This window comes from Micromys minutus, assembly GCF_963924665.1.
Source record: "Micromys minutus genome assembly, chromosome: 31".
Taxonomy (NCBI): domain Eukaryota; kingdom Metazoa; phylum Chordata; class Mammalia; order Rodentia; family Muridae; genus Micromys; species Micromys minutus.
In genome coordinates, this window is record NC_137966.1 from 22,375,598 (window position 1) to 22,402,763 (window position 27,166).

General features: G+C 41.9%; 1 protein-coding gene across 1 annotated transcript in view; it reads right to left on the reverse strand.

The window, feature by feature from the left end:
• Window positions 1-6,460: 6,460 nt before the first annotated feature.
• The window catches only part of GRIN2A (glutamate ionotropic receptor NMDA type subunit 2A), a gene marked incomplete at both ends in the record, with an annotated part of 384,572 nt that continues 363,866 nt past the window's right edge, over window positions 6,461-27,166 (reverse strand). Inside the window, 2 exons of the mRNA XM_080908094.1 lie at window positions 6,461-8,260; window positions 13,778-14,016. Of these exons, the coding sequence (XP_080764220.1) occupies window positions 6,461-8,260; window positions 13,778-14,016 (2,039 nt within the window). The remainder of the gene's footprint in view (window positions 8,261-13,777; window positions 14,017-27,166) is intronic.

The window sequence follows — 27,166 nt, forward strand, 5'->3', positions numbered from 1 at the left end:
ACTTAGGGAAAATCCTGGGGACCTCAACTTAGCAAATCCCTTTTAGCCTCCAGTCAGACCTCCCTGGAGGAGAGCAGACATTCCAAGGGTATGTCTGACTTAAGTATCAGCTAGTCCTTGTTGCTAGTGAGGCTTAGGACAGTAATAGCCTCAGTTTCCTTACCTTCAAAATGGGAGCAATCATATTAAATTCTAAACTCGATTCAGAGTAGATATAGTTGGGTATTTGTTTCAAGATCCAGAGGCTGATCATGGTGTATACTTGTGACAAGCAGAAACTACATTTCGTATGCACAGACCGGCACACACAGTGTGAGCATTTTCACACCATCTACATCCCTCTGTACGTTCAGACACACATCAAATTCCCTTTTCTGTACATCCCTGCCCCCTGTTTTCACTAGCGAACCTGATACTTCCTTTCATCATGCATAACAGTAGGCACTTGGGACTTTACAAAGTGCAATCCCTACTCTATCCCCTGACACATCCACACCCTGAATTATTAAAAGTTTTTACAAGTCAAAACTGACCCAATCAAGATAGCTTTCCTTACATTTTCTTCTCCTCTTCTTCCTCCTCCTTCTTTTCCTCTTTCTTTTACATCACAGTCTATTTTCCAATCCTTTGAAGGATTACTTCAACCCTTTTGAAGCATTTGAGGCATGCTTTGGTAAGCTATGTGGAGCTGGTTGGAGCCAGACCCAAGACTACTCATGCAAAAAATAAGGAAGGATGAGGTTTTCTCCCCTTTTTAGCTGTTCCTGTTCTCTGCCTCATCATCCCAGAAGGTTCAAATAAAACGACTGTTTCCAAAGACACTAACTGCATTTTCCAAAGTTCTTTAAAACTCTGATAAGGACTTTTCAAAAGTGTTTGATAACAGGATCAATTAATTTTTGGCCTCCTTACAATAGCATTACTGTTTCTAATTTTCAACATTTAATCTGTTTCTGTTTTACAGTCATTGCTTATCTTTTGCATGTTGGAATTCACTTTTCAAACCAGGGACTGCTTGTAGGAAGAGCTTCCATGTTCCAATCCATTTGCCTGCTCTTAGTCCCAAACTGGACATTAGAGGAAAGTGTCCGTGTATGCAGCCCCTGCGTGTGGATTGGTGTTACATGTTCCACAGCAGAACATGGTCACTAGTGACTGCCAGCTTCCTTTCATCTTTGGTTTGAAGCTTCAAACTACGTCCTTTTTGGATCTTATCTAGCGGATAGATCCCTGAAGAAAGATTCCCTCTTCCTCAGGCTCCTGGGAGAGTGAGGGATCACCAAAGAGTGTAAAGAAAAACCGAATTCACAGTCATGCCTGGAGGCAATGAGAACGGGGCAGTTCTGTTACTTTCTCTGGCTCTTACTCCAGAGGATCACATTATGAGTGTCTTCCTAAAAGAAACCCAGACATATGTCAGCCCAGTAAAGGGCACCAAGCTAGGAATCAGAACCGAGTCTTGGGTTCTAGCCAGAGCTTTTTGACCTCATCTTAGACAGACTACTGTCCCTTGTCACCCTCCCTTGTCCCCTTTCCCTCAAATCTTGGTACTGATCTACAAAATCCATTTAATCTAAGACCCTTCTGAGCAGGTACCTTGAACTTCTTCTATGCGGATAGCACTTCTAGGCACAGAATGAGCCAAAAGAGAAAAGAAATTTAAATAGAAAATCTGTATCTTTTGACAGGTTGATACATGGCACATCTAAGTCCCCACCAACATCATATCAGAAATAAACATAAGCAGCATATGGTGCGCTCTTCTCCCATAATTCTGTCCCTTAAGGGGACAAAGAGCATCAGTGCCCAAATCCCCCTGAGCCTTGTCATCCTTCCTAGAGCTGATATTTAAAAAAATATAATGCCTTCTCTACATAAATACCCTCCTATCAAAATAATCAGAATGGTTTCTCTGTGTGTTCACACCATCACCACCATTTAATTTTTAACGTAAACTTTACAATATGTACAGATTGGTTTTGGATAATACACTTAAGTGTGACTTGTAGAAATCAAGCATGTATAATATATACATGTTTACACGAGCAACTGTATTCACAGAAGTGCATTTAATCATCTCTGATCTGTATCAAGCTGACCTCATCAGAGACAATCAGAAATGAACACAGTACATAGGAAAATGGCTGACTGAAAAGTTGCAACTCTGCATTGGAAAACTTTTCAAGTAGAGACCCCCAAACTCTCAATGAATAATTTTGACCCTACTTAACCAAAGGAAGAAGGAGGCACAGACAGGCCAAGTTTTGACTCAAGTGCAATAGAATAATGCTTTTGGAAATAAGCTCTCTTTTCTATCTGTTTTTCTTCTTTTCTTAAAGATTAATTTTGTGTGCATTGATGCTTTGCCTGCATGTATGTCTGGGTGAGGTGCCAGATCCTCTGGAACTAAGGTTACAGACAGTTGTGAGCTGCCATGTGGTTGCTGGGAATTGAACTCAGGACATCTGGAAGAGCAGCCAGTGCTCTTAACCGAGGAGCTATCTCTCCAGCCATAGGGCTCTTTTCTTTAGCGCTTGAATTACTATTAAATGCAGACTGATGAATTTGGCTTCCTCCTGTTTAAACTCTATTTCTTGAAATCCAGGTGAGTTGATTATACCCAAGGTTAGTGCCAAACAGTTCCATTTTGGAACAGCCTCTATCCTTTGCTGAAAGATTCGCACACAACAGCCCTACACAAAGAAACAATACAGGAATGTGCATCATGCTGTTGGGTATCTTCAACTGCTCTGAAAGAGATTTCAGTTTCTTGAATCAGTATTTATTTAGGTCTTACACCACAAGGGACTTCAGTGGAAGGTATTTATTTATATGACAGGCAATTATTAAAGCTGCACATTTTAGGTTTAAGGGAGATAAATTTTTAATCATCATTTAATTAACACCAACTTTCTTTTTCTCTTTCATTAGCAATTCTATTTGCAAAGAATTCAGGGCATTTGTCATTTCCTGAGAAGGATGCAGAATATTAAATACATATCAGCGGTAGACACAGCAAATGGAATGAACACTGAGATTCTGTGTGACTACTGTAGATCTTTTGACTAATTAACAGCCTTGGCTAAAGTCCCATTTAAATGAAACTATTTCATTTGTAAACAAGGTGTAATTTTCTCTTTTTTTTTTCTACCCAGAAAATAAGTGTGAATTGGTTTGACAGTTTTTGCTGAAATGGATGGATTTTGATTCTCTCATCGAAAAGCTAAGCATTAAGTCTTCTCAAGCATCCTTTGAGGCAGGGAGGAGAAAAACCAGAATATGCTAGGCGACCGTCACCAGTGCTGAGGTCATCATCCCTTGAGTGGCATGCAGGGCTTACTGACAGGAAGACAGATCCATGGGGGCTTGCATCATTGAAACCAGAAATATAATAAAACCTACAGGTGTTAGGATGGTGGACCTGGTCCTCTGAGCACTGAGGTTTGGCAGAGTGAGGGTCAGGCTCTGGGAACTTCTCTTAAGCAGAGCATTTAAATCAGTTCATATGCAAAAACAGACGCATGGTTATTTGCCTTCAAGTATTCACATCTGAGGACCAGTTTTGTCCTTTCCAAAATGGGGGAAAAAGCAGAGCTGTCAAGACAACTACTGAGGGCAGCCTCTAAGGACCCGGAGGTTGGGTTTAGCACAGGAACTCTCTAACAGGCTTCCTGTCCAGTCCTTATCATGTACTATAGGTGCTATTTGCCACCCCTTGGTTTAGTTTTCCAAAGGACAGAACTCATTTGGCTTTCTCTCAAACAAGTCCACATGGTTACACTTCACTTGGAACCTGACCACCTCATTTTCTTCCTTGACATCATCACGGCCAAGAGGCAGTACATTAGTATAGAGAGAAAAGCAAATGTGTGCCACTCAGCCCCTAACTACTGTGGCTTACTTTTGTAAATATCTTGGTGTTAAAACAAATGTATTCTTTCCCATTGTGTGACTGATTCTTCCAACAGCCTCATTTAAACTTCTTTTGTAGAGAGCTAATAGCAGACATGAGTTTTCCAGAGAAGGTTTTGGGGAGGCAATGGGAATACCATTTGTACTCTCAATAATGTGTAGGGCATTCAGCACCACCCTGGGCTTAGAGGACAATCCAGGAAAGCAGAATGCTCCGCAGATTTGCGACAAGCCAGGATTCTGTATTCCAGGGAGTCTTAAGAGTCAGTTCTGTGAGGACACAACAGTGGTCTTAGCAGGGGGAGAAAAGGTCCCCTATGGATGCAATGAAGCAACAAAGTGAAGGGTTAAAAGACACTACAGACACTGAATCCCAAATTTAAGATAAAAATCCAGGGAGACTGTTCTAGGTTCTAATGCACATAGCTCCACCCGTGGGACTTGGGGAAGGGAAGGATGGCTCTGTCCAAAAGACAAAATATAACTTTAAAGCTTATCAACCTTTGGCTCTGCCCCAGCCCTCTAGCCCTACCCCAGCTCCCTCTATGTTCTGAAGGAGCACAGGAGGAGAGATGCCCCACCCCTCTGCCACTCCACCTCTGGCCCTCTGGTGTAGTTCATCACTTTCTTGTCATCATAGGACACTGTAGGTCAAATAAACTTTTCCACGGCTATCTGATCTGAAGCAACCCCAAGCTCTAAGAGAACCTTCCCTGATCAACTACAGAACAATCCCACCTACAAAATGGAACTCCATGAGAAAAAGAAAAGGGATGAAAGTTCAGCCTATCATGCGATCCCTTTCTCCAAGAACCCAGCCCAAGATTAGATTCAGTTAGAGGAAAACAAGTATTGGTTGGAATTCTTCATAGGAGAGAGTTACCCAACCGACTAAAGTCTCATGCAAAATACCATGGTCATCTAGCCAGGCTATTTCAAGGACAATAATGCATTGGAAATATACTAATTGCTAAAAGAAGCATATGAAATGTTTAATTCATATTATTTTCTGTTTTGTGATATGCCCTTGTCCAATAAAGTATCAGTACTACCTTCTGAGTACATTTTAAAGATGTGGTAAAAAATTATGTGCTAAGAAAATTTCCATGCACAAATATTCCCCTCACTGGTTCCAATTTTTAAAAACTGAGTATTTGTTCTATCGTATATGCATGTTTCGTGGGCCAAGAACAGAACAATGCAAGCTGCTCAGAAATGACAAATGCATCGAAGACTTCTCATCAGTTTCTGTTGGTGCTGGGGAAGAGGATCACCTCCAAGAAGGTGCACATTTTAGAGGAGAGAAACCCCTTGTTTTACTGAGTTTATCCACAGTTGGGAGGGTGCTGGGGGTTGGGAGATGCACAAGTGGCCGATGTCTGAAGGCTTTTGATTTGTGGAGGTTTGTGTAGAAATAACTGTCTAATATAGTTTCCTGACATTAAGGGACATACATGTAAAACCATGCTAGCCTTGGGCACACGGATGGCATGGTACTTCTTACAGATTACACATGGCTGTTGGCACACGTCACCATATTAACAACTCTAGGAATGCGACACACAGCTAGTTAGACACCATCATGGCTGTCTGGGGACAGAACAAGTTACGATTACTCTGGGAGGGATCGGGCAAGAGATACTATACAACCCTGAGTCATCACCAGAAGGGAGGAAATGCAAACCTACGTACATAGGAGTCTTCAAGATAAACTACAACAGCCACTATGTCATATAGACAGAAGATCCACATTTAGCTATCGAAGACATAAAAGTGTTTATGCAGCTCCGAACAAGACCATTGAAGCAGAGGGTGAGAGATACACACATTAACATCCAGAGAGATTCCTACAGTTCTCCACCTGAGAGTCCCTGTGGCTATTGTTCCGGGTGTGTCTTGGGGGAAGACTACAATGAAAGTAGCATAGGTACCACGAACACACTGATTTGCTATTCTTTGAGCAGGAAACCTGGAGTTTTGGGGGGGCTGATCCAGGGTTGTAATGGAAGGCATAACAAGAAAGCTGAGATCTGTTACAAGCCAAACTTCTTAATCCTTGCACATGTCAATCTTACTACAGTGCAGATGCATTCTTAACTGTCATATCGTCTGTGTCAGACTTACATGCATACCATATTGCTTATTCTGTATTAGAGAAACTGTGAGGCATTTCTGATGGGGAAGTTACATGGTGGATTGAGCTTCATGGAATTTGGAATATTAGGCAACCACAATATCACCGTCACCATCTGATGCACCATTATTGCCACCATACCCAGTCACCATGCCTGGGAGACTTGCTCATATGTATTCACTTGTTTTTGGTTAAAGGATTCACCTATCTGATATGCGCTGTGCTCAGCACATACCTTACAAGATTCCTTGAGTGGAAGATTATGGCATGGAGCCATGTGCAAAAGAGCCAACAAAAAAGTACCTCCCTACATCCTCTCCCTCCTAGTAGGGTACTATCGGACATTCAACATTTACCCTCTATTATGTTGGCCATTCTATATGTTTCCTTATAGATAGACACTGATGGAAGCTCTTAGACATCAGATTCAATACTAGGCATTTTCTTGTACACGCGTCTATTGCTGCAGGAATTTAAAACCCTGGGGGTAGAGTACATGTTATTCTTATTTGCAGTATAAGGCATAACATGCTCTGACATATACACATCACTGTGGCCCCGACTGTCCCTGGAGCAATAGGATGCTGTTGACCTCAAGGATGACCGAAGATAGCTGTCATTTACTGCCTGTGATGGCAATGAGTGTTTGTAAGGGTCCGAGGGACATCTCCCAATAACTAAGCGTTGGTCATCCCCATATGTGTGGAGGAAAGGATTATCGGAGGTATGGTCTGGCAAGAGAGACTTACTCCTCTTGCTGTTCTCCAGACCTTGGGGGAAAAGGGAGCTTTTGTTCCCCAAGAGTTTGCTTGAGGGGACACTGAACAGGCTCCCATATAAGTTGCCCTCAAGTAGCCGTTCCCTGTCCTTTAGGCTTATGCTCCGGGAGGGCCTGCTAAGGTCTATCTCCCTGGGTTTGTCGAGAATGTTATTGTAGGAGTGCTGTCGGTTAATCCTTAGCTTGTTCTTCTGGAACTGGAGGGCATTGTTCTGTGACCAGTCCTGCTGGTAGGCCTCCTCCCGAGTGGCTGGGTTACCTGTATCCTGGAGCATTTGGTCTTCATCAATGTCATAGAGGTTCCCCATCCGCAGACAGGCATCACACTTGAAAGGAGACCTCATGGTAAAGTGGCCTGAGTAGTTGGGCAGGTTTGAAAGGCAGCTTCTGCAGTGCGTGGAGTTCTGCCGATATCGATCACTGCCCTCACTGTGTGGGGAACCCTTGTCTTTCAAGGTAAAGTGCTTGGCATAGAGTTTATACTGGTCATTGTTGGGAAGCCCGTCTTCATTGTGTAGTGGGTTCCTGTTCATGGGCAGTGTGGAATCCCCCTTGCGGAAATTCTCATTGTGATCTTGGTAGGTTTCTGGGAAGCCCACATTCTCAGGCAGGGCTATGTTCTCAACAAACTGAGGAGGGTCTAAGTGGAAGCTGGGCTCCTTTTCACCATCAATGGTGTAGATCTTATCCCTGGGAGAACTTGCTTTGGTTTTCATGTAGGTACGTTCAACCTCACTACAGTCCTTGGGGTATTTAGAGGCCATTGACCTTTTGAAGTTATCCTTGGTCTTATGATTCTTATTGTTATCTGGTTCCCTGTGGCATGTGGCCCGGCTTGATGTTTCTGAAATGTCAGAGTGGGCTACCTCTTCTGGAAGATATCTGGGACTCTTTAGGGAGTGGGTCCTATTCTCTGCAGTCTTCTCATCCCTCTGGGAGACTGGATTCTGATTTAGAGAATCCTGGCGTAGAGACTCCATGGATTTCTTCCAAAGCTGCCGGGGTCGGGAGTTCCCTTTGGATTCAGTGCTGACAGCCACCTCCACTGTGTTAGGGTTGGACTCATTGAGAGTGAGAGGATGCTGTCCTTGAAACACATAGTTACTGAGATTATCCTTGTGCCTGTTGGCCACAAATGTTTGGAGTTCATTCATGTTGTCTCCAAATATACTGTCCTTCCCTTGAAAGGACCTGTTGTCTGCATATATCAAATTCCCCTTGTCTGAAACCATGTCCACAATAAGTGATCCTCTTTGGATAAAGTCAGTAGCTCTTTTGGGTGAGTCCATTCTTGAGGAGTTCATGTTGGACATGTTGGAGATGTTTTTAGCTGACCGAAGAAGCTTTAGCATGTTGCTCTGTGACCCAGTCAGATTGAAGTCTGGAGACTTCTTCTTTTCTTCAATGTGCACCCCATGGATGCAACTGTAGATGCCCTGTGAAGGAGTAACACAAAACACACATCAACAGCAGACACTGGTATGACATCACTTGTCCATCTGAGCTTTACCTGCAAAGGTGAACCATGAATTTCTCGAGGGAGTCACAGAAAGAGAGAGAGTGGAATTCAGTATGAATCCTGATGATCATACTTCAATAGGAAAGGTGATTTGTAATACAACAGTGTTGTGTAACTACTTACCTTGCATAAACATACAATTAAGACCCAGGAAGTCAATATAACTCATAAGTCTCAGACAGTTTCTGAAACTTACATGATTCACAAGACTCTTCTCCCACATACTACAAGCAGTAACAATTTTGTGGGAAGAGGAGACTCCATGTCCATTAGAGATGAGAGACTCAGACATCAGAGCTACTTTCATGTCAGCAGGAAGGTCTGATAATGAAACTTTCATCATTTATCACCTTGGTCAGGATGGGCTTTTGATGATGCATCTGTCACTGAGCTATCAATGCTCCTCTAAGTGAACCCTTACCCATACTCTATAATACAATAAACTCATTTGGCCACTAAATTAGACTCGAGTGGAATTATTTCTTGGTCCATTCATTGGCGCCCTATCCTAGAGTGGACAGAACATTTGTTCCCATATCTTTCCCACACTTATAAAAGAGCCACACAACAATCAGTCCTACAGGACTGTTCTGTCTCAGAATAATGTAATAAAAATATCACCCATGGAGTTTAAGAAGTGGTATCAACCAATATTTATATAACTATCAACACCCTGTGCCTTTACAATGGCATATAAGAATACTTTATTGACCTTCCCAGCACCCTGATCGAGCTCATAAATTTATTGAAAGGCTTATCACCATTGAAGTTTAAGTGTCAAAAGGTTATTTATTGACAAAAGGGACCGCACTATTGTTAATTATTTTCACAAATTACGAGATTATGCTAAAGCTAATTATAGATTTATCTATAATGTACTAAAGCTGTCAATCAAGGCATGTGACCTATGCAAGAAGCCAATCAGAAAGTACCTTTTTCCTGGGTACATTGACTCATTTCAAGGAAGATAACCATTCAAATTTATGCAGTCCCAGTGCTCAGAAGCTGAGTCAGTAGGATTATGAGCTATATAGTGAGAACTTATATAAAACAGGTAGAAAAAATTTTTTTAAATATACTTAAGGGGAATCACACATTTTACAGAGATGGAGACATGATGCTCAGGCCTGAGATGTTATAGCTCTTGCTTTACAAGAGGATATCAGCCTAAGGGTGAAGCCAACCGCAGTGAGATAAAAAATGCAAAGGCTAGAGTGACTCATGGTCTACAGTGCTGTAGCCTTCTTCTTAGGCTTCTTACTTGTCCGTTGGATACAGCTAGAACTGGATTTCCACTACTATCAATAGGGCAGATTTTATGGCATATCTTTAAATCCATCCAAGAGATAATGAGACCAGATAATCCTGGGAAAGTGAGACATGACCACTGCCATCTCAAAGTCTCTACATTTTCCATGCCCTTTTCCTTTCTTTAAAAAAAGTACCTCCTCTTTCACTCAAAACTCACTGTTCTCTTGGTGTCAAGGGAGAGGCTCTTTGCTCATGCTGCTCTCATAGGTAGACCATTAGTCATCTTTGGATCTGTGGCCCTCTGGCTTTCTCCTATCCATAGCCAGATGTTGGCATCATGCCTGATGGAAGCAAATTGGATTTAGCTTATGGAAATTTGATCTGTCGCCACCTAAGATTGCCAAGAAGCCATCCTGGAAGTTGATTCATGACAGATCTGTTGCTGAATTTGGCATAAAGCAGTAGAAAGTTTACACCATTGTGACTCTGATCACAATGCTTTACTGATCCCATGGTTGCATCAAGCTTAGCCAAAGAGGGATGCTCTCAGAACTGTGAAGTCTTAATCATCTGTATGGCTTCACTTTGTTGTCTGAAAGACAGTCTCCACTCCAGCTTCACAAAAATGATGCTACACACACACACACACACACACACACACACACACACACACACACACACACACAATAGCATCTCAAGTTCTAGCAGCCCCTTGCTGGGATTGTATCGACCTGTGTGTCATTTTTAACTCCAGACCCTGGGAGTTAGCTCATGCCAGCTCTCTTCCTCCTTTTCCTGCTTCCTTCCCCTTCCTTCTCTTCACTGTTTCTATCTCTTCTTTCCTCATTCCTCTCCTGTTTTCCCCCTTTCTCTGTTCCTTATTCCACCATTTTCCTTCTCTTCCTTTTTTCCTCCCTTTTTTCTTTTCCTTCCTTCTTCCTTTCTTCCCTCTTTCCTTTCCTTCCTGCTTTCTTTCCTTTCCATGTCTTCATCTACTCTTTTGTTTCCCTCCTGTTATTTCCTCTCTTCAGAATCCTTCTCTACCTCCCTTCCCCTCTTTTCCCTTTCATCCCTTTTTGGTCCCTTTACTTTCCTCCCTCCCCTTCCTCCCACATTTGTTTCTATTCTTTCTTCTTTCCTTCCTTCCTTCCTTCCTCATTTTCTTTCACTTTATCTTCACTATCCTCTGTGATATGAACAATTGTTTCTTGATCTTGCCACAAACCACACTCCTCTCCTTGTTCTAAGAATGCTGGGACACTCCAACTGTAGGAATAAGAATCAACAATTAGGACATGTATTCCATAGAACCTGGTACATTAGCCTGTCTCATGTAATATATATTATATTAATATAATATATAATATTATAATTATAATTATATAATATAATATAATAATATAATTCTACATGTAATCCAGAAAAACTCTGCACCTATAGGTGAAAATTTAATGATTCATCTATGTCAGAACCAGCTAGGATCTTTGTCTCCTTTCCTTATCGTACTGTGGAAAATATAGGTCTTTTTTGTTTTTGAAATTTTAACATTCTATTCTAAAGAGCTCCTCTCCGCTCTCGGGGGAACCTAAGGACTTTTCTGCATATGCCAGTGTAGTACGGTGTGCTCCCCCAGTGACCTTGAACTTCTGGTCATGTTTGGAGTAAGACCACAGCAGCATCAGAGCTGGACAGAGCTGCAGAAGATGATGGGGATGATGAAGCTATGGCTTATCTTTCTTGGCTCCCCTTGACTGGTTCAGCACAGTAATCCATCTGCCCAGTGGGGCCAGGGAGGGGAGGAGATGTAATAGGAACATCTGGGCCTCACATTTTCACAACAGCTTCCTCTATGTGGGTTGATCTATTTTCCACATAGGTTTTCAGGAGGTGGGGGTACATATTCCCCTCTACCGCCTTCCTTGTCTCATTTATCCTACAATAGTTTTGATACTGTCTGACTTCTGTTGGCCTTAATATTAGTGAAAGGCATCTTTCATTCTGTGTTTGACCTTGGAACACAGTGGAAAGACGTCTGCAGATCCCATCCCCTGGTTCTGTTTTACTAAGTCTTTTATTGCTCACACTTCAAAAGACAATCAAGGTGCTTGTTTTTTTGTTTCGTTGACTGGAAATACCAAGCATTTAAAAAAAAATAAATGGTATGTGCTGGGAGAGGAACACTTTAGAGGGAAAATATTAAAACTAACCATCCCATAGTCTAGAAGATGCATTTATGAAAGTCATGAACATAAGACAAGGGACAGTCATTGTAAAAGCTTCGTTCCAGTGTTTAATAAATGTTCCTTTTAAGCTACTCCTGTGACAGTATCAGGAATGCATGTGTCTGAGGTTGGCATCCGTGTTGTATCTCCAGGAGCCTTCCAGAGACACTGAGCCTGCAAGGAAAGCTGCATGTGCTTATTGTGTGGTGATTGCTTTCTGTCTGTGTGCTGCATGGTCAGTGCCCTGAAAGAACTACTGATGAGGAGAAAGTATTGATGTGGAGCCGATACCTGCCTTAGGAGAATTCAGAGCATCACAGAGCAGCATTCTTAGAAATACAGCTAGACATGGATCGGGACTAACATATGTGACCCTACTCTGTATAAGATCGTGTGTGTGTGTGTGTGAGTACATACACGCCCATGTGCACACAACTATGCACACACATATGTGAAGGCCAGTAGACAAGCATGGTTATTGCTCCATAGGAGTTACCATCTCCTCAGCTCCTCTGTTTTAGGCTAGTGGGTAAAGTGTGAGGAAACCTGTTATTTCAGGGAAATATAAGATGAAAGTTTAAACAACAAACCACTTTGAACCCCAGTTTCTTCATCCACAGAATGGATGTGATCAGAGGTTGCACGGTGAACGGAGACAAGGGGAAGAACATATTTGGCTTTGATAATTATGCACACAGTAGGTGCACCTTGCCATGGTTGGCAATCCTCCACTGCAGACTTTCTTAAATCAATCAGCATCCCAAGCTGAACTTTCTGAGTGTTTCCCTAGTACAGGGAAGAGGCAGGGAAACAATGGCATCCTCTTCCTCACTCATCAAACTGTTTTGATGTAGAAGACAAATCACATTAAAGGGGAAGAAGAGCCTCTGTTCCTCTGGACTCCCTGAAGCCTTCAGGATACAGCATCAATAGTGTCTAGGATCTCCCCTCCTGCCTTGGAGGGAAGGAAAAAAATTAAATTCCACTGACACAGCTTCTGCTACACAAACCCAGTCCTCTCCATTTCCACTCATAAGATGCTTGGAAAGGCAGGTAGGATTCAGTTCATTTCTCATGATGATGGTCCCACCAACTTGGCTGCCTGTTCCAAAAGGAAGCTGGATTTACAAGCAAATGCAACAGCGTGCATTTGCTCAACATAATCCCAGGACCGTTTGGATATGAAAAGCCTTTAGTAATTGGCTGGGGGAATTAGTTTAAAGTTGGCATAGTTCCTAGCTATATGCATACACGTTGTTATTTTTAAGCAATCTGTGTGTTTAGATGCCATCAAGCTAATTAGGAAATATGTATTTGCACAGAACCAAGCCGAGTGTAATTGAATGGGCAAAATAAATCCTCTTCACTAAGTTAATGTGTACCTTCTGAATCTCCAAAGTTCTCAAAATCACCTAATGCTAACAATACACAGATTCACTTTAAGCTGATTATTTCATTTTCCCCAATAAAGATAAGCATATAAAACTTAATGTTTTTTTGTCAGTATGGTGAGAAAAAATAGTTAAAGAAAAGATAGATGACAAGTGATAGACCCGTGGGTAACAGGATGAGAGATATTAGATGACAGGTAGATACAGACTGAGAGCAATCGGATAGACTGTTAGATGATATATGATGACACATAGAAGGCAAATTGATATCTGATAAAGGATAGATATATTGATGATAGGTAAATAGAAACCAAATAGACTGATACATGATGATAGATGCTTAATAGATTGATAGGTGATAGATACATTATAGATACACAGATGGTAATGATGATAAAGACAGATTTATCATAGATAAATAGATGATTGAGATATATAGGTGATTTATAGATGATTGATAAATAATAAAACATGTCACCAATATGCATGTACGTGTCTGGTTCTCTGAACTGCCCTGTGTTGTTCTGCGCCCACCTGAGGTACTAAAAAAGAGCTTCATGGGGTACTGACCCTGCTGATGGAGAAGAGCAGCCCGGGCCGGTCAGAACACACGCCTGTGAAACAGAAGCGAAGCTTCCAGTAGAAGAGGTGTTCCCAGATGAAGGTGATGAGGCTGAGTGCCATAGCTGCGGCCAACATGTAGAACACGCCCGCCATGTTATCGATGTCCAGCTGGCTGCTCATCACCTCGTTCTTCTCATTGTGGCAGATGCCTGTCAGCCACAGCGTTTCCAGCTCCTCCATCTCACCTGCACAGAACACAGCAGCCACAGGTAATGAGGACCCAAGTGTATGCCTTGGAGCAGACACCTCTGAGTTGGGAACAGATGCCTGACTTACAATTATGTTACCTTAAAGTAAGTTCATGAGCTTGGCTGGCCTTTGACCTTGCTCAGTTGATGAAGATAACACCTTCTGGTATTTAATGCTATTACTGTATGCAGGATTAAATTAAATGGTATTAATAGCATGGCTGTTTTGGCAGTTCCTGGGATGGTTTTGAGCTAGTTGTAGTCTCTCTGTGTTAAGTTCTTTGTCCTCTACAATCTTTAACCCTCCACCCTCCAAAGCTCATGCAGGACAGGCATGTGCAGTGGAAAGACTTCACGTTCTATCCCCTTACTAGCTGTGTGGGTTTGCATTCAGAGCTCACTTGCCTGCATATGCAGCAAGAGGCCATATTTCAGGGTGTCATGGTGAGGGCCAGCCGAGTCTGGTTCACATCAAGTCTCATAAACAATAGCTGTGCTACTAGTGATCATCCTGAGGAAACTCTGGAATGGTGCCTGGCAGATGGTGGACTTCAGATGACTTAACTTCTTCTTTCTCACATTTAGAACACCCCAAACAGCCCCAGAAACTCACACACAAATAATAGGCTTAAGATGCTAAACATTTGTTGGAAAAGACGTCTTAGATCTGAATGGCCCTTTGCAAAGTGAACATCTTTCTCATTTCAACAGGCAACTAAAGAAACAGGTGTGCTTTTCACTGGAAATAAAAAGGAGCCAGGGCTAATGCTACTTCTTCTGTGGGTTTTTATCCAGTCCCCATTTAGGATACAATTCCATAATCTCAATGTCTAGTGATTACCCCAAGTGGGATCCGTAGCACTGACATTTCCTCAATAAATATTAGGAATTCTATCTCAAAGACGTTGATCATCAAATAAAACATACATGCTAAATGCAAATCAAAAATTCATTGTGTGTAAGTGAGTGAGAGATAGATAGATTAGAGGGGGGGGGGAAGGAGAGCTGAGTTTTAATGTTAAATGTTGTGTTGATACTCCTTTGGAGAAGGCGGTCACCATTACAGTTTTCAAGTAGGTCTTATTTTAAGTTTTGCAGGATCAGTGTGCTATGACTTTTGGTTTATTCTCATTTTTGATTGCAGCTTGGTAGTGATTTTTTCCTTTGAATAAAGGCCTGTTTTCTTCAGCTCTGAGCTGCTGTTGTATGACCAATGGTCTGCTCCCTGCCATTTGACTGTATCATGATGCTCTCCCAAATCTCTTGAGGATTCCATTTTGACTTTGGCGTAGAATTTACATGTGGGTGTGCTTTATTTATTTAGATTTTGGTCTCCATGTGATTTTCCTATCTGATAGCACTTAGCTTTAATTCTGGAAAGAAATATCTCTTCTAGGGCAAGTGATATATCTTTCTAGGTGAAAGCGTGCTCTACCAAGCCTGCAGAACCTGAGTTCGCTCCCGGGAGCCACATGGTAGACGGAACCCTGCAAGCTGTCCTCTGATGTCCATGTATTGACTTCATATGTGCACATATAAATTTAAATATTACAAATAAGAACTTCTATTATTGCTTTAAATATGAACTTCCCATCTTACCTTTCAAAAAAGTATTTATTCCTCTCTCTAACTTTTCCCAAACGTTGGCAACTACTGGTCTGTGGTGTTTTCTTTTCCACAGTACCACATAGTTAGAAAATCATGGTGTGTGGCTTTTCAGACTGGCTTCTCCCACTAGATAATATGCATTTGTAGCACTTACAAATCCCTTCTGGGATCCAAAGCTCAATTCCTCGCATTACTGAGTTCCACAGTCTAGATAAACTTTATTTGGTCATCTATTGATGTTGATGTTGCTTGTTCCCAAATTTGCACCGTTACAAATAAAGCCACTACAAACATTGGTTAGTGGATATTTTGGAACGGAGATTTTTAACTCCTTTGGTCAAAATAACTAGAGACATTTTGCTGAGTTCTCTGAATTAACTAACTGTTAAACTATCTTCCAGATCAACAGGAAAGGTCCACATTCCACCTCCTGACAGTAGTTGAGTAGGTTACCAGTGATTGTGCAAGGTTTGCTCTTCTCATAGGCTGGTCACTATGATGAGCAGTTCCCTAATGCTCTATAGTAACTCATTTTGCCTTAAAAATTTTAATACAGCATGTTCTCAGTCTAACTTTTAGATGGTTAACTTTATTTTTAATGTGTGTTTATCTCTGTGGGTTGGAGTTGGCTGATTCCTATGAAGATCCATTCTCCAGTTCATTTGCTCTTTGGTTGGTAATATTTCACTTCATGCTTTCATTTTAATCTATTTATTTTACATGAGCTAGTTCTCTTTCTTAGCTCCACCCATAATTTTCATTAGAATTTTCAAATCTCTTCTACTTTGGTGATTTTGAATCTATAGTCAAGGGGATAATTCTCTGTTTATTATTGTTTTGAGACAGAGTTTCTCTGTGTAACCCTGGCTGTCCCGGAACTCACCCTGTAGACCAGGCTAGCCTTAAACTGAGATCTGCCTGCCTCTGCTTGAGTGCTGGGATTAAAGGTGTGTGCCTCCACTAAAGGGAATCCTTCTCGGGCCTCTCATTCTTCTGTTTGCTCTACGTTCTAACTTATGGTAATTAATTTCCTTTTGACACTTGTAATTTTTTAATTTACTTAGTGTTTACTTAGTGTTTGGCGGTTTTATACATGGATACAATGTGCTTAGAGTATATTTTTCTCTGTTTACCCCCTCATCTCTTCCTGTGTGTGCCCTACAATCCCTTCCAAGACTCATTTTTTTTTATAATAACCCACTGGTCCCATGATTGCTGCTACTTTATGCACAAGTACAAGACATCACAGACTGAAGAGTGCTGGCAACCTACTATGGCAACCACACTGCTGAAGAAAACACACTCTCCCTTACCCATTGGCCATCAGTTACCGGTAGTGACTTAGCTAGGGGTGGGTGGAGCTTTGTAAGCCTCTGTCCATGCCACAGTGGGACTAGCTTGGTCTTGTCTCAGCGCCCATAGGTGTTGTGAGTTTGTGAGTATTACTGTCCTGCCATGTCTAGAAGATAACATTTTTAGCCATCTCCTCCGACCTCTGTCTCTTAATGTCCATCTGCCCCCTTTTCTAGTATGTCCTCTGAGCCTGAAGGATGCAGTGTGGTATAGACGCCCACTTGCCAGTGAGCATGCCCTATCACGTTTCCAATTTCAAGTCTCCAGCATTAACCGCTGCCTGTTGCGTACCTCTCTAATGTTTGATCCTGAGTTAATCCTCTGCAGAGCTCTTCACCCTTTAAATATCATAAACTCCCCCCAAGATCGTGTGGTTACAGAAATGCCTCTAGAGATGATTTTAGGAATAGCTTCTACCCCATCACCAGGAGTTCTTACTGTACCCATGTTTATATGGAAAAGGCTGAACTGATCACTGCATCGTTAAGTAATGTACATTTGGACTCTCCAAGTCATCGGGGTTTGGCTTCTCAGCTCCAAGCAGAAGGAAAACCTCCCAGCATTCTTTGCTTTAATGTACAGAGATTTCCCCAGTTTCCTTTTCATAGATAAAAATGACTCATGGGAACATGCATATTTATGAGAGGAAAAATATTAAGAACTCTATCTCCCAGCAAGTTCGTCACCCAAGATGTCAGTCCTGGTGAATCAGCATTTCAGGCAGAATGGCAGGAAGGTGTATCTTGGCCCAAATCTTTACCTTTCAACACACCGGCATGAACACAGTCACAGATGTCACGGAGGGCTAATGTTCTTTCCCACCCACCCAGCAGCACCACAAACTCAGCCAAATCCCTCTGCTCTTCATGAGCCTGGAGACTTACATAAATGCCTCCTCTCCTTCTAAAGGCACCAATGTCACTTCCTACAAACACAACACAAGGTGGTTTTGAGTGCCCTCTCCCTTGAGTTTGTGAGGACACACATTTAAAACTGGGTCTTTCTCTCCAGGATTAATCTAATTCCAAAAATATCTATTCTTTAGTGTTGTCTCAGAAAGAGCCAGGTTTGTAAGCCTGGCCGTTTGGCTAAAAAAAACATGGACTGGATTCTTTTTCAGATGCAAATACAAGGGATTTTTGTCTTTGTCCTTTGCCTGAGCAAACCACATCTTTCTACAGAAGTAAGCCAACTTGGTAAACTCAACGAGGATTCCAACAGGACAGTAAAACCACATTTCTCAGCATCAATTACAGCCTGTTCAAATCATTCTCCAGTTAGATAGTTTCTGCCTTGTGGCTCTCTTCCTAGTGTAGCTGTGGTTCAAATTTTTTCTTATCCCAGTTTTAATTTGTTTGAGTATGCTATAATTTCCTCCAGGGAAACCAGGGTCCATGCTTTATGAGCTGGGTATTTCTCACAGCCTACAATACTATGTATCAGATTCATACTTTGTTTCTTTTTATTTTGTTTTCTTGTATTCTCAAGCTTAAATTGGGCAGGACTACAAAACTGTGCAGATCATTTTGCTATTTTCTAGGCTCATAAATAAAAGGAAGGCAGAACACATGGGGTGTCCCAGCGGACCAAAGAGTGGGCCTTGGTAATGAGGACGCCCTGAGCCACTGTAGAACATCGAATATCATTTTCACAAGGACAAGCTTGGTGTCCCACATCCCATTGTCAGTGACCCTACAAAGAGGCCACTGAGTCCTCAGTGAGCATTCTGCTGTTCTTGTAGTTCAAGATACTTTGGCTGCTGCCCGTGTTTCTTTACTCATGGCCTGGAACAGAAAACCTAGTGTTTCCGTTCATGAAACATAAGAAAGACCAGCTGATGTGTTTTGTGTCTCTGTGTGTATGTGCGCATGAATGTTCATTGTTGTTCATTCAAATTCTGATGATAATTCTAAAGTGTGGCAGAAGGTCACTAGCAAGGTCTATCACAGTGATATAATCACTGTTAGAGTTCTGTCTGTTGATCAGAGGCAAGCAGAGTGTGCACACCAGGCTTTCCTGCTTAGGGACTGTCACTGGGAGAACCTGGGAAAAACCATCGACTGGATTCACTGTGTGGTGACACCAATGCCACCATCACCCGTAACAACTTATTCTGGACATTCCAGCTGTGGGTATTGTGTTTTATTCTGTGCACACTGGAGAATGCCTGTGGGAGGCTTTCCAGACTGGATTAACTGAAGTGAAAAGACCAGGCCAGAATATGGGCAGCACCATTCTACAGGGAGGGGTCCTCGACTGAGTAAGTAGAAGAAAGTGAGTGGAGCACGAGCCTTTCATTTTCTCTGTCTCCTGGTGTCTACTTGGGAGTAGAACCCTTCTCCCTGATACAGTCTGTGGGGCAGAGGACAAAAATCCAGGAAGATTTCATCTCCGTGGTAAACTACCTCCTGAATGGAGCCAAGACAAACCCTTCCTCCCTTAGACTACCACTGGTCAGGAATTTGATCATAGTGTAGCTAATATAGAAGAAGCCATTTTCTTCTTCTATACCATCCTGGGTATTGCTTTCATAAACACTGTCACAGTGGAGTATAATTGAGCCTCTGTCCTCCTAAGTGAAAGGGAAGTTCACTCAAAGTGGGTCTTTTGCTCCATGCTTCTAATGCTCCCAATACACAGTGCAGTACTTACTGTACTAGCCGCAGACAGCACAAGGCTTTTCTCTTTTTGCCTACCTTGTGAACTAGCAAGAGCCCTGAAGATACCAGATTCAGAAGCCCTAAGCAAAAGGGTCAAGAACGAACGGTTATGGAATGCAGAGATGGCTGACTTTCAGGGCAGACACAATCCCATCAAAGCTGCTGGACACGGAGATGGTGGTTCCCATGGGGAGCAGGCTTCCACTTATAGCCCAAAGACGTCAGCGTGATGTTGTTGCTGATCCCATTAGGGTTTTCTGTAAGCACCACAAGGGGAACTGACCCCATTCCATCTCGTTTCATGTCTTGCGGAGGCTTTGGGCACCTTGGGCTTCTCAGAAGCTCAATTGGAATGGAAAATGGCAAGGCAACAGCTTTCTTCGTGGGAAATCTAGGGCACAGAGTCACAACACACGCGTGTTTTCAACAAGAGCAGACTCTGGGGAAGCTGTACCTCTGGGAGTGAGAACAGATTGGGTCCTACACAATCAGAATCTCTGCCTGTGGAAGGGAGACTCCAGTAAGAATGTGGGTGTCATCTACGGTCATCAGTAAAGGTCAGGACAGTGTCTGACCACTGATTTACTAATCACTCCAGACTCCAAATCATGTAGGTTGAGTGCAACCTCTTGGCTGTAGGAGTGAAAAATTAACATCCCTTTCTTTCTTGTAGTGACTCTAAATGCTTTTGGTGTTTTTAATAGGAAAGGGGGGGGTATGACTGGAATGATGGCTCAGTTGTCAAAGCACTTGCTCTATAGGATGTGAGTTTGGATCCCAGCACCCATATGAAAATGCAGCTGTATCAGGGTGCACTTATAATCTTAGTAATACTGGGAGGCAGTGACAAGAGGCCCTCAAGGCCTTGACCAGCAAGCCACTCTTGACTAGGTGGCAATCTAGCCAAACAGATAAGCTCCAGGTTCAGCAAGAGACTCTGTCTCGGAAAACAAGGCAGAGAGTGGTAGAGGAAGAGACCAGAAGTATGCACGTGAGCCTGCCTTGGTGTGTGCATCCCTTCACACAAATGTATACCATACACACGTGTGTTCGCCCATACACACATACACAAGAATGCAAAAACACTGTTCTAAAACCAACCTAACCCAACTCATTTGACAAATAAGAAAGAAAGAAAAGCTAAACAGCATGAGGCAGAGACATAGCACTCTGGGTGTGATCTCTCCACCTGTGACTGCAAAGTCTCACTAGAATATTTACTAAAAAAGACAAAGATGTCTTTTGTGGTAGTATGATGGGAAATAGTACAAGATTCTGAATGCTGAAATTGGGAGATAAATAGTCTGCATTTAAACGTCAGACTATTTCATTTCTGCATAATGCTGAGAAGCCACAAACTGAAATAAAGATCAGGGAAGGATTAAATGTATCCAGTTAAATGCAGAGATCTGTCTTTGGCTCAAATGCTTCAACCACCACCTTCCAACTCTGTGGACAGAACTTGACTATGGCAAATTTTGTTTCTGCTTGGCACCGGCTGGCTGGGGGTTCACAGACCATGTGACCAGTTTACCACCAAGAGTTTGGGCATTTAAATGCACACAGATTCCCAGTGTTTATCTTCCTAGAGAAAACAAATAGTAAAGATGAAAAAAGTTGGGAGGGTCTATCAAACAAACAATGTACTTCCATCAGAGGGCAGAATAGAAGAGAGATAGTTCTCTGAAGAAAGGCTCTGTGTGTGTGTGTGTGTGTGTGTATGTATGTGAATGTGTATGTGTGAGTGTGTAAATGTGTGTATGTGTGTCTATCTCTGTGTGTACACATGTGTATACAATGAGAAGGCACAGAGAGTTACATCAGCTATCAATCCTCAGTTTCTCTCCACCCTTTGTTAAATGAAAACCAAGGTCTTTCTCTGAAACTTGCCAGTGTGGGTGGTCTGGCTGGACTATAAGCACAAGTCTCCTGCCTCCTCTGTCTGGCTTTACACATGGCTTCTGGGGTAAACAGCAGGTACTTTGTCAACAGCCAGCCTTGAGGAAAACCTGAAGGAAGCCCATGAGCTGTGGACAAGACATTTCCGGTACCTCCTAAGCCAGTCTGTTCACACACACACAGACGGTCAAGCTGATATGACTTAAAAGGGTATAAATATGGGACACAAATGAATTCACAGTAACATTTGACATTGTGCATTTTCTCCATCCTGTGTCCTCAAAAATATTATGACTCACACCGTAAAGGCGTGCGGCTTTTTAATACCACAAAGGGGTCTTGGTGCTTTAAAAGACTGTAAGAAAAGAAACGATAGTAGTAATTTCATATTTCGTGCCAAGAAATATATCCTTTCTTTCAGCAAATAAAATGACCTCATTACTTTTCATTTCTGTTTTTATTGAAGTGCTGACAACAAGCTCCCCGAGGCTGTAAAATCCACAACTAAAACGACCCCGCTTCTATGGTGTCTGTATTCCTCACTTCCTAGGGCAGGGCAAAGAGCTTAAGGTATATGCAAGGTTCAGCTGTGGAATGAGGGTGTAGGGAGAGTAGGGTGGGAAAAGGTGTGGAAGAGAGGGGAGGGGAGGGGAGGGGAGGGAAGGGTAAGAAGGGGAAAGAAGCTGAGCGAGACTAGAAACCGATAAGGACAGAAAAGAAGAAACAGCCTCCTTGTGGGAAGGGCCATGTTTGTTTTCAATGCCATCCACAGCTAAAACGGAAGGAGGAGCCTCTCACAGTGTGCACTGTGGTGAAGACACTGAAGAAGGCTAGAGCATGAGAAGAACTTTCAGCTCTCTTTGATAGGTTGCTTGCTCCTCTGGCCTGGTAGCCCTTATGTCTAAGGAGCCAAATTGCAGACACCGCTAGAGCAACTGAAGACTAGGGAGTCACTGGATTGAGATTCCAAATCAGTAAGTAAGGCAGACATGGTTGTCCTTGGTGCCCATCCCATTGATCTGAGGCCATGTCCTATAGACTAAGGTCAATGCTTGAAATTTAGGTTTCCTGACTGTTGGCTAGGATCACAGGATGACATTCGGCCATGTGGCGAAGGATGTGCACACTGGGACTTCCGCTGTTCTGAGTCTACTTTGTCTCAACTGTAGTCAGTCACAAGGAGGAGCTGCAGCCATTGCTGGTGGAAGTGTGACAGGCTGTATACAGATGGAAACCTTGCAGGCTCGATCTACCCCAATAGGATGACCACCAATATCACTCGTTGGACAGTTCCAAAGCACATGAGGGAACGGTTCACTGGAAAGCAGGTAGGAATAGTCAGGACAAAAATGCTGCAAAGATTCATGAGCAGCAACTTTAAAAAGCACATGAGGAAATTTTGTTCGATATACTACATGCCTATGAAAAGCCAAAGAGTTATCTGTGTTGTAAAGGCATGAAGAAGACATGTAGAGACATCATCTAACACCATATTTGTATGTGAAACTACAGATGGATGAGCAAAAATAAGAAAATCAACTTGTGCCCATTATTTGATCCTGCCATTTAATTGAAGGTCAAAAGTAGACAAACCTCACCCACAATTGTGTAGGGAAGTGTGGTTATTCTGAGGGGAACACGGGCCCCTAAAGAAAGTTTCTGGGTCATGAACTGCGTTATAAATGAGAGGCAACTGTACAGAAATGAATGAGGCTGTGGGATTCCTGCTCCATAATGAACAGACATCATTTTCTCAACTGACCAAAAGGAGGGTGGCTGAGGGTCACAGCCAAGGTACAAGGGAGCTTTATATTTCAGGAGTGAAGAGGAGACAGATGTTCTAAGAAAGAACAAGATCTTCTTTCTTACTGCATAATTTCTTTACAAAGAGGGAGAAATCCTTCAAGGGTAAAGCGGGAATTTAGTGTTTTACTAAATTCAATATTGCTACAATTATTTTAAAAAATACCCACATTTAACTTTTATCACTTAAACCAGAGGTCAGAAATCTTTAGTCTGAAAAGAGCCAGTTAGTAAATATGTGCAGCCCTCTGATGCTATGGTCTGTTGACGTTCCACTCTGTCCTGGTGTTAATAAGTTCTGGGTGATGTGTGGGTCTGGGTGGCCATCAGTGGGTATTGAGCCAGAGGGCACAGCCTGTTACACATTGATTCACCAAAACATAATTGGCCATGCAGAGAATAAATGGTGATGGAGTGCTCATCCATAAATGGAACACACACACACTCTCTCTCTCTTTCTCTCTCTCTCTCTCTCTCTCTGTTCTCTCTCTCTCTCTCTCTCTCTCTCTCTCTCTCTCTCTCTCTCTCTCTCTCTCTCTCACACACACACACACACACACACACACACACACACACACTTGTGTAGGGGGGAAGCAATGATTGAATCAGTGGGTAATAAATAGGGAAAGAAGAGAGGAGGGGAGGAGGAGGAGGGAGAGGGAGAGGAGGAGGGAGAGGGGGAGGAGGAGAGAGGGGAGGAGGAAGCATGAAAGGGAGTTGGATATGTGGGAAGGAGCCTAGGATTTGGAGTATAAAGTCGGAGTCTGTGAATATGAATCTAATAGTATATTTGTATATAAAATGACCAAAGACTGTATAAAATTGAATAAATTTCAAACCGTTATACATGTAAATGGGAATAAATTGCAGTGTGAGAAGATGCTTAACACATCAACTAAGCTGATTCTACTCACTATTTCATACAGATATCCTCATGAATTGTTCCATTGAATTTGGTGATATTCATGCCATTACAATCCATAGTTTAAAGAGGAGACTAGCAGCCACTAGAGATATTTCCAAAACCACGGGCTAATAAATTCCAGCTCTCATATTTGACCCCAATGTCTGTGAACATGCCTAATTTTCCATGGGCAACATGACTTTTTCCATTAACAAATTCTCGAATGAAGTATTGCAACCAAAAATATTTAATGAATAGTAAAATTTAATTTTTTGTTAAATTTTGTATATTAAAAGCAGTAAGGTATTGGACACAGGCCTTTAATCTTAGCACTTGGGAGGAAGAGGCAGACAAAGCTTTGTGAGTTCTGAACCAACCTGGTCTACATAGCTAGTGATTTTCAGGTCAGCTAGAATACATACTAAAATCTTGCCTCAAAAACTTTACATATAAAACAGGAAAACAGTAAAATAAACAGTTGATTCATATATACATATATGTTATATATAATATGGAGTGTGATACACTGAGTCATTGTCTATAGTTGCACGCATGAGAATAAATATTTGGGATAGTAATGTGACCTTATATATCTGCAGTCAATGACCACTCAGGTTCAACATTTAAGAGTTCATTGCAAATAGTTTTTTTAAAAATTGCATGTAAAAATTTTCATCATTATTATAGAAATAATACATGAAAATGTTAAACAGCAGACAAATATGGAGGTGGAGACAAAGGGCTCAGCTGGGGTAATAGGACGCTGTGCCGTGGAAGAGAAAATGGGAGACCGGGGAGACTTTAACTGGGGAGATGAGGGATTAAAAAACACTAAGGATGTTTGGAAAAGCCACCGGGAACACTGTTTTTACTTAAAAATAAATATATGCTATTCATGTACATATAGTTTAAATGAAGTTATGCCACTTGGGGAGATCATGCTCCCCCACTAAGAGCCATGAACAAAACTCCAAGTTCCAGGCCTAGAAGACGTCTCTGGGAGAAGTTGCAGTAGTTCAAGAGATGCCCCAAATAGTACACAGTATTATTGTTCCCCTTGGCTATTTCCCACAACTAGAAGATCAGACCCCTTCTCTGAAGATGTGACAAACTTTAAACAACTGAACTAGACTGACTTCCACCATGAACACTTGCTTACACAGTATCTGGAGGTGTATTCAAGTTGCCAAGGTAGAAAAGTAACCAATAGTCTTACCCTGTTGAAAAGCCTATCAACTATAACAATGAGCAATCCAGAACATTTCTCCCAGGGTGCAACAGTATTACTTGTGTTTCGGGATAATAATCAGTCATCTAATTAGACTTTACGCTTGCTCAAATAGGAGGAAATCCATGCCTGATACCGGAATGCCAGCAAACTGTCCATGGGTAGTGATGTCATAGACCCAAGAGGAGAATTGTCACTATCCTAAACCAGTATGGTTTGCAACTGCACTCTATACGCCTATCTTTATATCCACAGGTGAGTGGAGCTCTCATTCCTCATCAAAGAAACATCTTTTTATAGCAATTGTCAACCATTACAGAAAGCTACAAATGACTAAATTGCAGAGAACACTTGAGCACAAGGATCATGACCCCAGTTGATACATCAAAAGTTAGTCCCTATACTATGGTCCTAGGACACCAGAGAAGGAAAGCAGAAAGACTATAAGAGCCAGAGGGCTGGGGTACCTGGTCCAAGATGGTGTCTTTTACATTTACAGGACATCAACATCCATGTAATCACAAAAATATACTCACATGAATAAGGCATCACAAGGACATCACCAACTGAAATTTCAGTGCAGGTGGGGGAAGTCTCACAAAGTCCCTACCCTAGACAAAGAGATTCAGGCACTTAATGGCTCCTGAAATTGGGAGAACCCGTCTCCAGGGACGAGATGCCTGATAAGACTATCTAAACCCAAGTGCCATCTGTAAGCAAATATATATATATATATATATATATATATATAATATATATAATACATATTATATATAAATATTTAAAGAAATATGAAAAACAGTAATGAAATTGAGAGAAATTTGGGGAGACACAGAAGGAGTTTGAGGGAGGAAGATGGGGTAGAAGTTATGTAAATGCTGTATTCATGTATAAACATTTCTGTTTCTTTTTTGTAATCTAAATTAAAAATAGCTGAAAAGTAAAGGAAAATAGTGTAAGAATCTAGCTGAGTGGTGGAGAATTTGCTTAACATGAGTGAGGTCCTGTGTTCAACCTCCAATACAACAAAACAAACAAAACCAAGTAATAATTCCTGAGTTAAGTATGAGTGTGTCACTTCACCCAAAATTAAAACAATTACTTCCAAATGATGTACATACAGGGAAATGTTTAAAATCAGTAAATATAGAACTATCTGAATGTGTATGTCACTAATAATTACTTAAAGAAATGTACTCTGTAATAGGACTCAGTAGGCAACACACAAATTGAAAACAGTTGTGTGACATCTATCTGTCCAACTGTCTCTCACTGTCTTATATAAATAAGTGTTTTGGTGGTGTGAGTGTGGAGGGGAGGAGTCAGAGTCGACTGTTTTCCATCCTGTCAAGCTGGGACAGGCTGAGACACTGTGTTTCACTCACCCAGGAGACATTCGCCCTCTCATTGGCCTCGTTGATAGGTCTCCTGATTTTCCCTGGTTTCAGTGATTAGCTGTTTGTCAGATCATACTTGATGCTGCTGACTTTCTTTGAATCCGGTTGTCTGTCAGACTGATAGCAAATACTGAGATTCTGAAAACCAAGGGTCCACTGGGAAGTTTTCAGGGGAATGCACACAGATGCAAATTCCAAGAGTTTCAGCACCGAAAGACAGTCAATGACCCTCTTAGAAATTTATGGATTTTTATCTGTTTCTTAAGTAAGTACTGTTCAATTATTATTCCACATA